Source organism: Balaenoptera borealis, assembly GCF_965194805.1.
Source record: "Balaenoptera borealis genome assembly, chromosome: 7".
NCBI classification, from domain to species: Eukaryota; Metazoa; Chordata; class Mammalia; order Artiodactyla; family Balaenopteridae; genus Balaenoptera; species Balaenoptera borealis.
Genome location: NC_138864.1, coordinates 17111419 through 17129002, shown reverse-complemented (window position 1 = coordinate 17129002; position 17584 = coordinate 17111419). Strand labels below are relative to the sequence as shown.

General features: G+C 35.8%; 1 protein-coding gene across 4 annotated transcripts in view; it reads left to right on the top strand.

The window, feature by feature from the left end:
- Window positions 1-16772, top strand: part of CDK13 (cyclin dependent kinase 13) — a 113700-nt gene extending 96928 nt beyond the window's left edge. For 2 of the 4 annotated variants that reach the window (XM_082399712.1, XM_082399709.1), the window contains 5 exons: window positions 2266-2382; window positions 2940-3071; window positions 8933-9138; window positions 12678-13130; window positions 13772-16772. In XM_082399712.1, the coding sequence (XP_082255838.1) occupies window positions 2266-2382; window positions 2940-3071; window positions 8933-9138; window positions 12678-13130; window positions 13772-14622 (1759 nt within the window). In that variant the 3' untranslated portion in view covers window positions 14623-16772. The remainder of the gene's footprint in view (window positions 1-2265; window positions 2383-2939; window positions 3072-8932; window positions 9139-12677; window positions 13131-13771) is intronic. The other 2 variants (XM_082399711.1, XM_082399710.1) reach the window with 2 other exon arrangements.
- Window positions 16773-17584: the final 812 nt, after the last annotated feature.

Sequence of the window (17584 nt, the reverse complement as noted above, 5' to 3'; positions counted from 1 at the left end):
CAGGCACTGATTTTGCCAATATGCAATTATCAATTGCTGTCATGTCTGCTTCCCTAATTTCTAAAACTTTTCCTTGTCTTAGAATGTCTATTTCACCCTGTATGCTGCTACCAATTAGATAACTTTCCCATTCAACTATCTTCCCAGAACACATAAAATAATTAAAACTCTTTAGCTAAGAGGTAATGAAACTGATTTTTATTATAAGGCTATTAATGAGCCAGGTGCTAGCTCATTTAATTTCACAGGTCCAAAGTAAAATTAATCCCCATTTTACAAAAGAGCAACAGATTCTAAGCAGTGCAATTTCACCAATATCACAGACAGGATTCAGTTCTAAAGTTTGTTTTCAAAGTCTGTCTTCATTATAGTTAGGCAGACTGCCTCTTGAAACTGTGTTGTATGGCCCCTGTCTAATGCTTCCAACTAAACCTCCCTTAGCCCTAAATTCCACCTATACTGATTTCCTTAGTCTTCCTCCCACAAATGTTTATACTTTGCTACTTCCATGACTTTGCCTATGCACTAATCTTTGCCAGTAACATAGTTCTCTTATTCCCTTTCCCACTTGTCGATTGTTTACTTATCCTTTGAGTTGTAGGCAAAATTCTGCACCTCTTCTCTAACTTGAGTACGTTTTCTTGTATTTCTGTAGTTGAAAGTATCCTTCATTTTCTTTATTCCATTATATTTTATACTTCTGTTATGGTGCACATCAATCTGCCAGGGATTGATTATATTCATCTAGTTACTTGGGTATATTATGTAGTATACAAAAGTGAGAGAGTGGTTCTCTTACTGTAATTTAGTAAGAGAAAGACATGTAAACAACTAAAATATAAAGCAGGATGAAATAGTGTCAAAAGAAACAAGGAGCATGCAAAAAGTGACCATTGTGGACAGTGAGGATACAGAAAACATTGTTGAGTAGATTACTTTTGATCTGCATCTTCAGGAATGACAAGGATTGAGCTAGGTAGAATCTAGGAAGAAGGAACATGAGCAGAGACGTGGAGGAGTGGTTGGTCTGTGGAGAGAGATGAATTGGGAGATGAGACTAGGAAGCCAGTCTGGGACCAGATCATAGAGAGCCACGCTCCTGAGCTTGGTCTTCTTCGCTCCTTTTCAGGAGCTTGTGAGAATGAGATTGTAAAGAAGAAGAGACAGGCATGTACGAAGAGTAAGATCTTAAAGCCTTTTAAAAAGCTTGGATTTAAAAAAATCCTAAAATGTATTGAAACAAAATACAATTTCAGTGACACAGCTTAAAAAATGAGAGGTTGCCTTGTGCAAATGTGTTTCTGACATAGTGTTCTTAAGCTCCACTAAAGGATGTCTGGCAAGTTTAGTTGTCACTTGCTTATGTACATTGGTGCATGTATTTATATTTATGTATATATGGAATATTTTTACTTTTAGTCAGTGATGCATGGACCTTTTCTTTTTCTATGTGAAGACTAGCTGATAATTTTATATACAATGTACATTTATTCTTGAGATTCAGTATATTCAGGTTAAGCATATTTAACCAATTTTTCATCTACATATTACCAAATCATTAGCTTTAAATGTTTACCAGCTAGAGCTATCTATTTGTTATAGCATTTCTTCAGTTTACCATAACAAGGACTTACTAATTAATATAAAAATAATGAGGGATTTCAAGATATAGAGAGTAAAGCAGTTAAAATTTCTAAATACCTTGAAATCAGAGGCACTACTGAAACTGAAGAACTTCTGTGTTTCAGGAATGTGACTTTTAGGGTCCTCTGTTGATCAAATTCAGCAGCAGTCTACAGTTCAGTTAGCTTCTTCGGTGTAGGAAATCTTTTCTGCTATTATTGCAAACTTCATTATATTCATAAGAGGTGATGATTAGGTACCTATAAAACCAGAGAAAGACATATACTAAACTCTAGTTCCTCAGTTTATTGGCATGAAAATTTTAAATTTTGGTTCAAAATATGCTCAACATATTTTGAGTGTTGCCTGTGTTTTTAAGATTTGATTTTGCAGATATGAAGGTTTTCTTTCTAGGAATTGGAATGTTTGGAGTGTTAGAAGCATTCACTGAAAATAAATTGAATTCTTAAAACAAGTAATTGATTTGGGATGACTAAAATATTTAATGAAACTATTATGCATTGTATCAGGACTTCAACATTTGTATATTTAAAAATGAGTTGATGTTTTGTATAGCAGTTGTATGTATGATTTTTTTCTGTGTAGTTTATATTGATGTACTTCTTTTTGTGTGTTGTTCAGCCGTATATGTGGAAGTCCATGTCCTGCAGTGTGGCCTGATGTAATCAAACTACCATATTTCAACACCATGAAACCAAAGAAGCAATATCGTCGAAAGTTAAGAGAAGAATTTGTTTTGTAAGAAGGGGATGCTTAAACATCCATATTGCGTTGATTTTTTTTTTAAGTTATTTCTTGAGAATTCTAAATGTCACTGTAGCCTCTGTTGACCTAAGGTCGACCTATCACAATTCTTCTATGTCATTTAATTTTGAGTTCCCTTTGCTACATGCAAATTACCATTTCACCATCATTATGAAATCAGTGCTTTGGAGTTTACCTGAAAAGTTAAATAATACCATTTAAAATTTTAATGAAACAGCTTACAAGATACTTGAACTGAGTGTTTTACTTTGTTGTAGGAAACTATTCCGTTAAGTTTTTAATTTATGTTAAGACAGCAAATTGCCCATAGAGCAGTAAAATATACTATTGTTTGCCAATTTTCAAATTATTTAGAATAATAATTATAAAATTATGTAAAAATAAATATTTCTTTAAAGGAATGTTTGGAACTTACTGGAATGAAGTATCACAAACATGTTATAAAATGCTAATACTTAAAATAAGCTCCTAAAGAAACATTAAGCTTGAGTCGAAGAACATGCGTGACTTTTGTAATCCTCTCATGCCAGTATTCCTGCAGCTGCACTAGACTTATTTGATTACATGCTCGCCTTGGATCCTAGTAAGCGCTGCACTGCAGAGCAGGCTCTTCAGTGTGAGTTCCTGCGGGATGTGGAACCCTCAAAAATGCCTCCACCGGAGTAAGTGACTTCTTACTATATGCAGAGTCTGGACAATATTAGTAACATCAGTATATAGCTGTCAGAAGCTATTCCATGATTAGTTAAGTCAAAAGAAAGAATAAATCAAAAGGAACAGAATAGCAATAGTGTACATAATTTGCACATCTAGAATGCAGAGCCTTGCTTTATGTTCAGCTAACCATAGGACTAGCAAAAGCGGCCTTCCTCTAGTTAATTTTATTAATATGTTTCCACCCTAAAAAAAATGTCATTGCTGCTGCTACTGTAGTACTGTTTCTGCCAACACTAGTTGCTTAGCTAAAATTTTGAGTGCTATGCTAAGCACTTCTCATGTATTACATTAATCTTTATAATCTTAACAGGTGAGCAGTAGTATCACCATTTTACAGAGAAGGAAGCAGGCTCAGAGAGGTTAAGAAACTTGCCCAAGAATACAAATCTAGTAAAGGGTGAAGCCAGCTCTCAAATTCAAGTTAGTTCTATAACAAAAAAGAGGGTCTGAAATACTCCTTAGCAGACTCTACAGTAGGAAATTCTTGTCATTGAATAAAAATATTCGTGTCAAAAGCCTGTATGGAATGAGTCTACTGTCTGATGGCGGGGGGTGGGTGTCGGGAGGCGGGGAACGCACAGAGTCTGGGCGTCAGAATGGCTGGGTTCTTGCACCTTCACTCCCTTGTGGCTCCTGTAATTTCTCTAGGATTGATTTGGGGAAGGGGACAGAGCAGTCCATTTGGTTCTCCTTGATAGGTTCTAGAAAGTTTGTAGAGATTTTCTTAGTGATTTTAAAAATGATGATGAGTGTCACAAAAACAAGCCTGTCCCTATAATAATAAAATGTGTCCATGTAGTAACAATTAGCATCTTGTGAAGGAACAGACGTGGGATTTGGAGTTCAAATCCTGGCTCTTCCACTTAATTGGTTAGATTGGTCTTATTATAGTTCCTATGAGACCATCATATTTGGCTTTAGTTTTTACTGAATTGTATGTGAATAGCCTTTGTGGGATGATTTGGAAGGCAAAAAGGATCTATCATCTGACATGTTGAGGGACCTGAATCGTTCACTGTTGAATTGTTTCATGGATTTTTTTGCTTATCAGTATATATCAGCAGTCTTGAAACTTTGGCTTTAGTACCCCTTTAAAGAATTTTTTTAAACTTTTGATTTGGAAAAATTTCAACTCTATACAGAAAAATAGGAAGAATATTACAATGAGCAGTCATATACTCTTCATCTAGATTCAACACTTAAATGTGTCCAAATTTTAGTTATCACTCCATATCTTTTTTTTCCTGAACTATCTGCATATTATATTGTGGGAATGATATTTCACTTATAAATAATTCACCATGTTATCTATAAGAACTGGGACTTTATTCTGTATAACTACAATATCATTATAAAGCATAAGAAATTTAACATTGTGTTAGCTAATAGTTTATATTCAGATTTCTCTAGTTGGCACAATAGTTTCCTTTGTAGTCTGTTTTTCTGTTTGTTTTGTCTTGGTTTTGGTTTTGGTTTTTTCGGATGAAGAATTTATTCCAAGCTCACACATTTCATTTAGTTGTTATGTCTCTTCAGTCTCTGGGGAAGACTTCTTACAACATTGACATTTTGAAGAGCTAGCTGTTTTGTAAAGCATTCTACAGTCTGGCTTTAACTACTTCCTCATCATTAGTAATTAGTGTTTTTTTGTTTTTTTGGCAAGAATGCTACCTAGGGTAGTGAAATGTGCTTCCTGCTGTATCACATCAAGAGGAATATAATGTCATTTTTCTCCCATTATTGGTAGTACTAAATTGATATCTTGGTTTAAGTGGTCCACATGAAAGAATTCTGGTAAAACTGTACTGAACACATTTTAAATAGACATCTAAATTTTTAAAATCAAGGGTTCAAATAGTTGCAAAAGGTATAATTTTCAGTGTATAAGTGTAGACACTTTAAAATAGAGCAGTTACATCATCTTGTAAATGTATTTAGTGGAATCAAAATATCTTAGCATTTGATATTCATCAACATTCACTCAGAAAATGTATGAACAAACTGTTCAACAATAGGACATTGTTGGGTTTGTGTGTGTGTGTATGTGTGTGAACTTACATTGCTTCTGCACGTTTTTAATGTAGCATATATTTATGCTTGAAAGTATTTTATTGATTACCCTATAGTACTTCTTTAAAACAAATACATGTATATAAATGGAAATTTAATTTAAAAATTTCCTCTGACTACAAAGCTCTTTTTTTCTTGATTAAATTATTGCATGTATTAGTAGTGTGTATTTCAGTTAAAAAAAAAGAAAAAATTAGTAAATTTTGTTGGAGATGCAACCTTAATGAAATTGCGCTGAGATTTTTTTTCCTCAAGTAATTTGCATATCTATTAATTAATATTACTTATTCTAGAGTGAGATATAGTTCCACATTAATTGTAATTTAAAAATTTTTGTAAGTGCTCTTTTAAATAAGCATTTGAGACTGGATGGAGTTTTGTCATAGTTAAATCACTGAGTTCTTTGAACTTCTTCTACATTATGTCCCAAAAATCACAGTGCTCTGTCATCAAAAATTATTTTAATGACCTTTCAGATGTCAACTTAAGATTCTTTCTCTAATTTTCTTGACAGTAAAGAATTGGAAACCACATGACTTGCCAAAAGATTTCTTATCCAGTCATTAATCATTTATTTTTTTTCAAATTTTAAGAAAATAAACCGAAGAGGATTTACCAATATTTATTACATGACTTCTTCTTATACTTGTTGCTTTTTCTTTTATTCGCATTTTCTTAATCCAGTATACTTAGAAGAGGTTAGGAAGTCAACATGTAATTTCAGTGCTACTTAAGCAATCCATTTGCTAAATTGTGTTTCTTATTACATTTTAAAAATATATGCTTTTGTCAAAATCTTGGAACTGTAGATGTATCCCATTCAATTTATGGAAAATGTTTGCCACATAATAGGAAATTCTGTTCATATTGTCAAACACATCACCTAAATTCACTTAACTTCTATCAGAACACACCCAACTGCACTTCTGCATTAAAAATAAATATGTTAGTACACATTTTGGTAAACATTCTGTAAACCAGCAATAAATTATAGTACATCTTTGTTAAGTACATCACTAAAGCAATCAGGTTGAAATTATAGTGATATTGATGTGATATTTAAATAAAAAATTACATAAACAATATAACATCTCATTATTATTTTATCATGTAATGGGTAGTTAAAATGATAAAATGTGAAGGTAAGGGCCATGAAGAAAGGCATTGGTATTCCTTTGGGAAATAGCTATGTGTATTAAACTCGTTATCAGTTTTTTTTTAGGAATAAGCAAATGAGTGGGGGATAATAAAAAAAAAAACCCTCCATTAATTTTATTAGATGTCCTGTCACACTTTTTTAATGTACTTAATGAAAAGAGTATGTATTGCTAAGAAGTGAATTAGGCCAGCAGCTTGTCTGTAATTTTATTTTTTCTTAACAGCATCAAACAATTCATAAGATAAATATGATCAACGTAATTGGAATAAATATTTCATGATATGATATGATAAAAAAATACTTTTAAACTACCTTGCTGAATGATAAAACATGAATACAATGCTTACTATGTGAGAGGCACTGTCCAAGCGCTTACATATGTTAACATATATTACCTGTACTCCACAAGGTAGATTGTCTTGTTAACCCCACTTTTAAAGATAAGCAAACTGAGGCACAGAGGTCAAGTTACTTGCCTATGAGACACAATAAGTAAGTGGCTGAGCCGGTATTTGAACCTTTAGAAAAGAACACATTAAAAATTTGGTTGTCCTGGAAACATTCCTGGTACATCTAATAGTCAACATCACTAGCCTATCTATCCTGTGTAGCTATTTGTTGGGTAATGTTTATCTTTCCTACTGTTGAGATCATCCATAAAGAATCTCTTACGTTTTAATTGTGGGAGGGAACAAAAGCCCTTTTTAGTGGATTTCTTTGCTTTATTCTCATGGGACTCTCCCACAAGAGCAATGCATTCCTTGAACATCAGGATGGAAAAAAATGAAATCACTCTAGTCCCCCCACTCTGCAGTACTGCAGTATGTCTGAATTCAGAATAACCCCAACAGAGGCTAAGGTTACACATCTTGTAATACACACACACACACACACACACACACACACACACACACACACACAGAGAGAGAGAGAGAGAGGAAAAGTCTTTGGCAGGTTTTTGATGCCTTAAAGCTTCCCAATATCAATATTTCAAATTGTCCCTTTGTTTGTTACTCCAGGAGGTTTTTACACGCTGAGGCAATGCACCATAGTAAGATGGCTGAGAGGTATGCCTTTGTTTTGTTTTTGGACCTCAGGTGCATAGACTTGGTTTAATCATAATCCTTGTGTCACTCATCATTAGTCCATGCATGGCTCTCTTTTTTTCTTTTAGTTACTTAATTTAATTAGTTATTTTAAATGATGTTAATAAGCAGCCATGAACTTACCAAATAAAAGCTAGAATCTTGACAATAACCTACTTTACTCATATCATACCCTCTCTGCCCACGACCTATCCCCCTTGCCCTCCTCCACCTGAGGTAACCATCATCCCTGTTTTCTTTTGTATATACTTTTTGTTGCCATCTATATGTACTCATAAAAAGTTACATTTTACAATTTTAGTTGCTTTTAATTTTATGAAAGAGTGTCATGCTGTTTGTAATCTGTTGGGAATGACTTTTTTTTTTTCCACTTAATATTATATTATATTGCTAAGATTTGACCATATTGTTGCATATGCCTTTATTTTATAACATGAGATAAGACTAATTGTGAAAGAAGACGTGTGAAAGAACTTTCTGAACATGCAGGCCCTTCTCAAAGATCAATTTTAGGAAAGAGGACATATGGATATGGAATTTCTTTTAGAACCATTCCAGGTATACTCCCTCAGAAAGTCTTCATGTATCCCTAGAGGTAAACGTATCCAGGTTGAAGACCAGGTTGGGGCTGCTTAAGGGAATTTATAGATATTCTGGGCAAGTTTATTAACCTTTCCAAGCCTCAATTTTCTTATCTTTAAAATAGATATCATAGTAACTTCCCACTGGATTTTTTTTATTAGGGTAAGAAGAAAATATTTATAAATCAAATATTTGTCTTTCTTTAAACAAAAGTTATTCTGCAGTGTTTCAATTTTGTGAAATTACACGAGGTAGAATTGTTTCCGAATTATGGATAACTCTGATAGTTGCTAGTTATTCAGAACTCTCGATGACTGATGTCCCTGGATTACAGTCTGTTTTTGAAACTCCTCTGTAGCATCAGATTAATTCTAGAGCATTTGATTATAGAAGCAAATAAGAGGGTCTCAAAAAGTAAAAAGCTTGTACTAGAAGGTTTTTCGCAAATTTATGTCCTAACCTTTGCTACTTTTTAATTCCGTGTCTAGTTTCTGCAAGTGGCATATTTTTCACCTTTTTTTCCCCATGTCCTAGTCAATGTATGTTGTACTATGATAAGAATTGGCTTTAAAAGATTGCACCAAGGATAATAGTAACCTATTTTTGTGAACATATATTCTTCATTCATAGTTTTAATAAGTTATTATTCATTGATTATCCAGAAGCCACAGAAAAATAGTTTGTCTGTATAGGTGAAGCCCTGAAGGAGGGGGACATTAAGGGTGATTTGTGTTGGAGGAGTTTACAAAGCCTTTGTGTGAAATCTTCAAGAATAGCTTGCGGGAGAGCGGGGGTGGCAGCTTTGGGGCTATGTAGTAAATACTATCATTTTGTTGTTGTTGTTGTTAAGAAATGCCATTGACAAACAGTTTAATACTTTTTTTTCCAGCCTTCCTTTATGGCAAGATTGTCATGAGTTATGGAGTAAAAAGCGAAGAAGACAGAAGCAGATGGGCATGACTGATGATGTTTCCACAATTAAAGCCCCCAGAAAGGACTTGTCTCTGGGCATGGATGACAGCAGAACTAACACGCCTCAGGGTGTGCTGCCGTCTTCACAACTGAAATCTCAGGGCAACTCGAATGTAGCACCTGGTCAGTAATACTTGCATGGGTTGGTTTTCTTCACATTGTTTTGTGGCTGGCGTTAATTATATTGCTGTAGTGTTAAAGCACTTGTGGCTAAAAGTTGAACACTGAATTCAACATTTCCTTGTTATTTGATTGTGCCAGTACAGATGTTTCACTGCTACTGGCACCACAATATTAAGCAATCTCAAGGTAAGATTAATTTATAAAGAAGGCATCAAATTACATATGATTAGTGATGGGTCAGGTTTCTCTGTCTTCTTTTTTTCCCTAGTGCAAGAGTCAGTAGGTCTTTTACTGACACTATTCTGTGAGGCTCAGCGTTCAATGTCTGTGGATGCTTTTCAGGAGTAAGAAGAAAGGTAAAACAGCCAGGAATCAGAGTAGAAGCTCTTTCATACTGTTTGTAATGTCCTCAGGTCACTTTTAATATATTTCCCAATATATTATAGAATCTCAGACTGGAATCTGATATTGTGCCAAAAGTGACTTGAAGTATGATAAAGAAGGTATTTGGGGAAAGTTAAATTTCTTCGTCTGACTCAATCTGTTATAAGCGTAAGCTTCTTCACGAGGAACCAACCTCTTCAATGTTGTCAGAAGTGCTGTTAAATTCATTCTCTCATTTAGTTAACGACTTTCAAAAAAATGGAATCCACTCCCTCATTTTGCCTCAAGAATCCAGAAAGCATTCAGCTTTAATTTTTTTATGAAGACAGAGATGATAAGAAATAAATACATGTATGTGTGGAGGTGGTGTTTTATTAAACATGAAAAATAGCCCAGCACTTATTAAGAGATGAGTAAGTATTGACTGATCAGTTAGTTGATTAAAACAGATCTATGGATCAGATTGAACTTTTGGTGGTTAAATATAAATATAGAGTAGATTAGCTGAGAAAGCTTGAAAAAGATTACCTTAATGCTTTCCCATGTAGTCTACAAGCTTAGACTTGACCTTGGTCAGACTACATTAAAGTGCTAATACATGTTACTTTAAAAACCAAAATTAATTGTTATTTGTTGTTCAGAAGTATTCTTCAGAGTTTCTTGAAATAGTGAATTCCCCTTGTACATGAAAATATTTGATGTATATATAGCTTAGGAGAAAACACATTTATTTGTTGTACAAAATGAGGGCTGTCTATATCAAGTTCAGTATTATTTCTCTTCATGGTAAAAATATGTAAAATTTGGAGAAAGATAGAAGCAACAAGAAGTTTTCTTGGTTTGTGTTTATGTCACCTGTTTTATATACCATCTACTACTGAAAAAGGGTTTGAGATGGTTGTAACAGGAAATTTGGATGGTGGTCACTTGTCCTAGGCAACAGTTGTCATATTCCTTAATAAGACTACCAGGTGTTTATTTCTGCTTCTCTTCATGGAACTGATGTCCTTATTCCACTAGGAAGCCTAGTGGAATAGAGGTAGTTATTTCACTCTATTTTAGCTGATAAAAAATGAATTCTGGGCTCATTTTGTTATTGTTTCTTAGCTTTGCATATTTACAACTCTGTTAATTTTAGAATTTCATTTTATCCCTCCCTCCCTCCTTCCCTCCTTCCCTTCTCTTTTCAAACTGTCACTATTAAGAAGTGAGGGTTCTAGTTTTTTGAAATAGGAATGAATCCTCTTTGCTCCATTTTCTACATCATCAATAAGTGCCATGAAATAAAAATGCCCCTTCTGTGTAGATGAGACACCACAGTTAAAGTGTACTTCTCTGAGCTCACATGGAGACTACCTCTGTTAATAGAGAAATGAAAGGGAAAATGAGGAAAACTGGCACTTGGGGTGTAGCAAACAAGCATGGGTCCTTATTAATACCTGCGGATCACAAGAAGAACTTGCAAGAGTTTGTTTTGAATTACTCTAAAAATGTTAAGAAGTAATAAAAAGTATCTCAAAATATATAAAGAGAGAATATATTAAAAAAGCATTAATCATCACTTTTTCATCTTGGAGTACTATTAGTCTATCATCTGTGGTTATGGAAATTGCTTATCAGTATCTGTATTATCACTTAGCATATATATTATGGTATTACGTACATTTGAGCCTTGTTGTTACCTGTGACTCAGATAAACTTGCACAAGAACGTATGTAAACCATCTAAACTGTCTAAACTGAGTCTAAACTGTCTAAACAAGTCTAAACTGAATATTAGAAAAAGAAAAACAACTGTTTTAGTGGTCATGAATTAATGCCAACTTATATGTACATGATAAGCATGCTTCTGTAGGAGTTCCTAATTTACCAAGAGTGCTTAACTTAAAAAAAAAGCAGTTTGAGTGAAAGACATTATATCAGACAGTCTACACAATCCCAGTTTGAATTTACTGCAAAGATAAGGTTAGGTTTTTAGAAAATAAGTGTTATTTTATATAAGCAGTACAGGGAGTGGTTAAGAGTTCAGACTCTGGGGACTTCCCTGGTGACGCAGTGGTTAAGAATCCGCCTGCCAATGCAGGGGACACGGGTTCAATCCCTGGTCTGGGAAGATCCCACATGCTGTGGAGCACCTAAGCCCGTGCGCCACAACTACTGAGCCTGCGCTCTAGAGCCCGCGAGCCACAGCTACTGTAGCCTGCGCACCTAGAGCCCATGCTCCGCAACAAGAGAAGCCACCGCAGTGAGAAGCCCGCACAACTAGAGAAAGCCCATGCACAGCAGCGAAGACCCCAAACAGCCAAAAATAAAAAAATAAAATAAATAAATTTATTAAAAAAAAAAAAGAGTTCAGACTTTGGAATCAGAATACCTGGGTTCAAATCTCAACTCTGCCACTTACAGAGTTTGTGACCTTGAGCAAGTTATTTTATTTTATTTATTTATTCTTTAAAGGGGAAGAGGAGGAAATGAGGAGTCTTTTTTTTTTTTTTATTGATTGATTGCTATGTTGGGTCTTCGTTTCTGTGCGTGGGCTTTCTCTAGTTGCGGCAAGCGGGGGCCCCTCTTCATCGCGGTGCGCGGGACTCTCACTATCGCGCCCTCTCTTGTTGGGAGCACAGGCTCCAGACGCGCAGGCTCAGTAGTTGTGGCTCATGGGCCTAGTTGTTGAGCAAGTTATTTAGTCACTCTGGATGTCAGTTTCTTCTTCAGTAAAAAAATGGGGCCAATAATAAAGCATGCCTTATAAGGTTGTTGTGAGGAATAAAGGATGTAAAATGCTCAGAATGGAACCTAAAATTGTAGTCGTTGCCATCCTCATCATCATCCAGTGCCCGTTCTCAGGTGCTGTTTCCTGGTCATGTCTATAGTATGGGGTTCTAATGGTGGTCTTGGTTTTCCTTTCGAAGTATTTACCCTTCAAGATAATTTATTCAAAAGGGACTGCAGTTCTTTTTCTTTTTTGTTTTAATTTATGTGCCGTTACATCTTAAATGTACATGAAATTGAACTAGAAAGAGATTCCCTTTTCACAGTATTTCTCAAACACTGTCCCACGAATGTACATTTTAATAGGGTAATACAGAGCCATTCTGTGGGGTGGGGAGAGCTGTGAATCATGGCAATTCTAATTAATACACATTTTGTCTTTAGTAAAAACAGGCCCTGGACAGCAGTTAAACCACAGTGAATTGGCAATCCTACTAAACCTACTACAATCTAAAACAAGTGTTAGTGTGGCTGATTTTGTCCCAGTGTTGAACATTAAGGTAAACTCTGAGACTCAACAGCAGCTAAATAAAATAAACCTTCCTGCTGGAATTTTGGCAACAGGTGAAAAACAGACAGATCCATCAACACCACAACAGGAGTCTTCGAAACCGCTGGGAGGAATTCAGCCTTCTTCCCAGAACGTCCAGCCTAAAGTGGAGACTGACGCGGCCCAGGCTGCTGTGCAGAGTGCGTTTGCGGTTCTGTTGACTCAGTTAATAAAGGCCCAGCAGTCAAAGCAGAAAGACGTGCTACTGGAAGAGCGGGAAAATGGATCGGGACATGAAGCGTCTTTACAGCTCAGGCCGCCTCCGGAACCTAGCACTCCGGTGTCAGGTGAGTGTGCAGATAGCAGACCACTAACACGGCTGCATTCACACCGTTTCCTTGCTGTTGATGATTAGCTATAATGCGTAGTGTTTAGTAGCTTTGCTAGGAGATGTCCTGAAAATTCTCAGGTCACTGGTTATAGGTTGGTTTCTTAGTCTGTGTACTCCTAGGAGTTGATTCTTTAACGAATTATCTGTGAGTGATAGAACTCATTATGAATGCTATCAGCGTTTCTCACGTGAACCTGTGGTTAAGAAATAATCTTTCACTCCAGTTACAGCAGGATGATTGACCAAGGCAGAAACCTTATGTATACAGTAGCTTTTGTTCTTCAGGCGGTAAATAGGTACATGTGAGATGCCTTTGAAAAGTCAAATACAACAAAATTTTTCTGTCACCATACACTCAAATGGTAGCAGGCGATATTTTAATACTTATATATACCTTTTTCTTTTTCATTTGACTTTTGGGTTGTTTTTGTTTGTTTGGTTGGTTGGGTTTGTTTGTTTGTTTTGTGTGTGTGTGTGTGTGTGTGTGTGTTTGCCAGAGATATAACTTCTAATGCTCTTTAGAAAACATTAACTATTTTGAAGTTTTTGTTTTCCATGGTAACTTTTGACTCTCTTTTTTTGCCTTGTTTCACTTAGGGCAAGATGACCTCATCCAGCACCAAGACTTGAGGATATTGGAGCTCACGCCAGAACCAGATCGGCCTCGTATTCTGCCTCCTGATCAGCGACCTCCTGAACCACCTGAACCACCACCAGTCACTGAGGAAGATCTAGATTATCGGACAGAAAACCAGCACGTACCCACCACTAGTTCTTCGTTAACTGACCCTCATGCCGGAGTGAAAGCAGCCCTGTTACAGCTCCTTGCTCAGCATCAGCCCCAGGATGATCCCAAAAGAGAAGGTGGCATTGACTACCAAGCAGGAGACACTTACGTCCCCCCTTCAGACTACAAGGACAACTTTGGGTCCTCTTCTTTCTCTTCTGCTCCTTACGTTAGCAGTGATGGTCTCGGAGGCGCCTCTGCTCCACCACTGGAACGACGTAGCTTCATTGGAAACTCAGATATTCAGTCCTTGGATAACTACAGTACTACTTCATCTCATTCTGGTGGCCCACCTCAGCCTTCTGCCTTTTCCGAGTCATTTCCCAGTTCAGTAGCTGGATATGGAGACATTTACCTCAATACAGGTCCCATGTTGTTTAGTGGAGACAAGGACCATAGATTTGAATATAGCCATGGCCCCATTGCAGTCCTGGCAAACAGCAGTGACCCTTCCACAGGGCCAGAGAGTACTCATCCTTTGCCAGCAAAGATGCACAACTATAACTATGGTGGTAACTTACAGGAAAACCCAGGTGGCCCTGGCCTCATGCATGGACAGACCTGGACTTCTCCTGCCCAAGGACCTGGGTATTCACAAGGATACAGGGGACACATTAGCACATCAACTGGCAGAGGTCGAGGCAGAGGGTTACCATACTGAGTATCTGTTTTTCCTCAGGCACATCGTTTTTATCTGGAAAGACTTTTCTAGCTGCAGTTTAAGGCAGCGATCCAAGAGACTTGAATAATATTAATTCAACAACAGCTTTATTTTTATGTGGAAAAGGGTCTTGCATACAATAGTTTAAAAAAAAAAAGACAAAAAAAACACCTTTGCTTAAATTCATGCTCTAAAAAACTAGATCTATTGATTGTACATCTTCACAAATTCTAGTTAACAATTTTATTTTGTATTCTTGCAGTTTTAAGTGGATGCTAATCTTAGGGACATAAAAGTCTTTTATGGCCCTCTTGCAGATCTTCTGAACTATGCACATTTGTGCTTTTTTGTAAGTTTGGACCAACTTTTATGTAACAAACAACCAACCCCTCCCCCCTCCAGTTTTACAACAATCAGAAAGGGCACTGATTTATTTGGTATTTTTCTTTTTACAAAGCTACCTTTAGTCAAAGGTCACTGTCAGTCTTTGCACCTGCTTTCAGTGTTATTGTGAAAGGTGTACTTTGTGCTCATTTCAGAAAATAAAACACAACCTTTCTCTTGATGCAACAGTTTTATAAAAAAAAAAATGGTCAACGTTATTTTTGTTTTATTTTGCAGATTATCATAGCCTAGCAAAATGCATTCAAATGAAATAGTGGGTTTTATATGAAAAATATGGGTGGGGTGGGGAGGGTAAGTAAGTGCCTTAACAGGTAAGCTTAAGGTCTGAGAAAGTAGTTAACCTTTACACCCATTTGTCTTCTAAAGGGAATCAATGCATTGTATTGAAGAGGCAGGGAGCTCTCCAGTGTCTAGGGGCTGCCTGCTCCGTTCCTGTTAGGTCCATTCCCTCTGCCTATCACACTTTCTCCTTTTCTTTGGGCTGTGTTACCTTCCACTACCACCTTCTCCTGATAGGGGAGTGAGAGCAAAGAAAGGGAGTCCAACTCCCAACAGCACCTTTTGTTACTTCTGAGAAAAAGTTCCGAAAAGTTGTGTCATTTAAACGGTTGAAAATAATAGCTAAATGAGAATTGTAGAGTACCATTTTCTTTCAGGCTGCCACATTGTCCCTGTTTCCTTTTGCCATGCATAATTGGAGGGCAGTAGCATAGAAGCAAGGCTTAATAACAGAATTGGCATAATTCTGTTAAAGTTCATGGGGGGAGGGATGGCGAACACCATATTTTAAGTTATACAGTTGCCATTTTAAGACAAAGTTAACTGTTCATTTTACTCGTTAACTAGAAACATTGCTTAGGTTGAATTTACCGAAGTAAAAAGAAAAAGTAGTGCAAAAAAAACCCTCTTATTCTCTCACTTTCTGCGAGGTTTACTACAACTTCTTCTGCCACACCTAGAGTAACTTTATTTTAGTTCATTTTAGAATGATGGATAACCCTTATTTCAACTGTAATGGTGTCAAGTTTAACTAACTTTTTGTGTGCATTCAAACACACATACCATTATAATAATCCTAGAAAGGAACCAAAGGTAAATAACCAGTGTTGCCATTAGCACTAAATGGCAAAACAGACTCTGGAAAGGAGAGCTGTGCCAACTCACCGTTTTGTTTTAACTGTTCTCCTGGTAACTTATTTTTTTATTGGAATCTTAAATTGGAACAACTGTTATGAAATGGAAATGGCTCCAGTTCTAAAGTCAGTCTTTTAATCCTGTGCCCTCTATCTGACTTGTGAACCTTCGTTTCAAAACAGTACATGGGAAGCATTATAGGTTGGTAACAGTAAGAATAGTTTAAAGTGAATAATTCACCATTTTACTGCTATAAAATGAGTTGATGTCTTTTGATGGAATTTTTTTGTTGTTGGGGAGAAAGAAATGAAGAAAAATTATTTTGCTTTTATTTGAATATTGAATACTAACAACTTATAATAAAACTACATTGCAGGAAGTGAAGAAATATTTTGAAATTTAGCAAAATAGCTACAGTATTCAAGTATCTGGAATTTTAATATGGTGAGTCTTAGAGCTTTAGACTTTCCTATACGTGACAGTATCTAAGTTATTCTTAATAGTCACACTTGATAATTCTGCTGACCGTAGCAGCTAACCTAAAATTGAAGATATTTATGTGACATGAATAGCCTGTGTTTTAAAAATTAAATATTTTATATAAAATTGAACTGTGTTTGGATAGTTTTTCCTAACATTTCAGTTATGTATTTATGTTGGGAGAGTGGCTGGGAGGACAAGGAAATTGTTGCTTGAAATTGAAGATTTGAACTATAGCTCCTAATGTTACCCTAAGACAGCATTGATTGTGAGACAACAATATTTTATGCACTAGTTAGGAAAAATGTTGCCAGTTAAACCACAACTCAAGGCTAAGATACATCAATTGTAAGATACTTCCCAAGTTCAGAGATGTTATTATATGAAAGAATGTTTCTTAAAATTGATGAAATGTGGTAGTAAAAATCTTAATGCATCCTTTCATATCATTTAATACTTCAGTAAATTTGGATTAATGAAAAGAACAGGGTTGGGAAATCACTAATTCTGTATGTTATAATAACTGCAGTAATCACTGAGTATTCTTGGGTGAAATTTAAGCAACATAAAATGTTAAGTTTTTTTTGAAAGAAACAGGTAAGTCAGATTGCAAATGAGAAGATGAAAATAGAAAAAGATTGGACCTACCAAAAGAAGAAAATATTTATTATCTCCCATGTGAAATTCCCTTATGTATTTCTTGATACAGCAGCTTTTTCTGCATGCAACTCATGTTTCCCAAGTCTTCAATCCATTATTTGTTGGAGAGTTGCTGTCACCCATGAAATTTTAAGACTCATTTTAAGGGTTTATTGATTAAAATAGTTTGTGGAATGTGAATTAAGATAGTGCTTTAGCTGTGATTCAGAGCTTCACTCCTTCAGTAAATATATATTCAGTGCCTACCAAGTGCCAGGTACTATTCTAGTACTTGGGGTACATC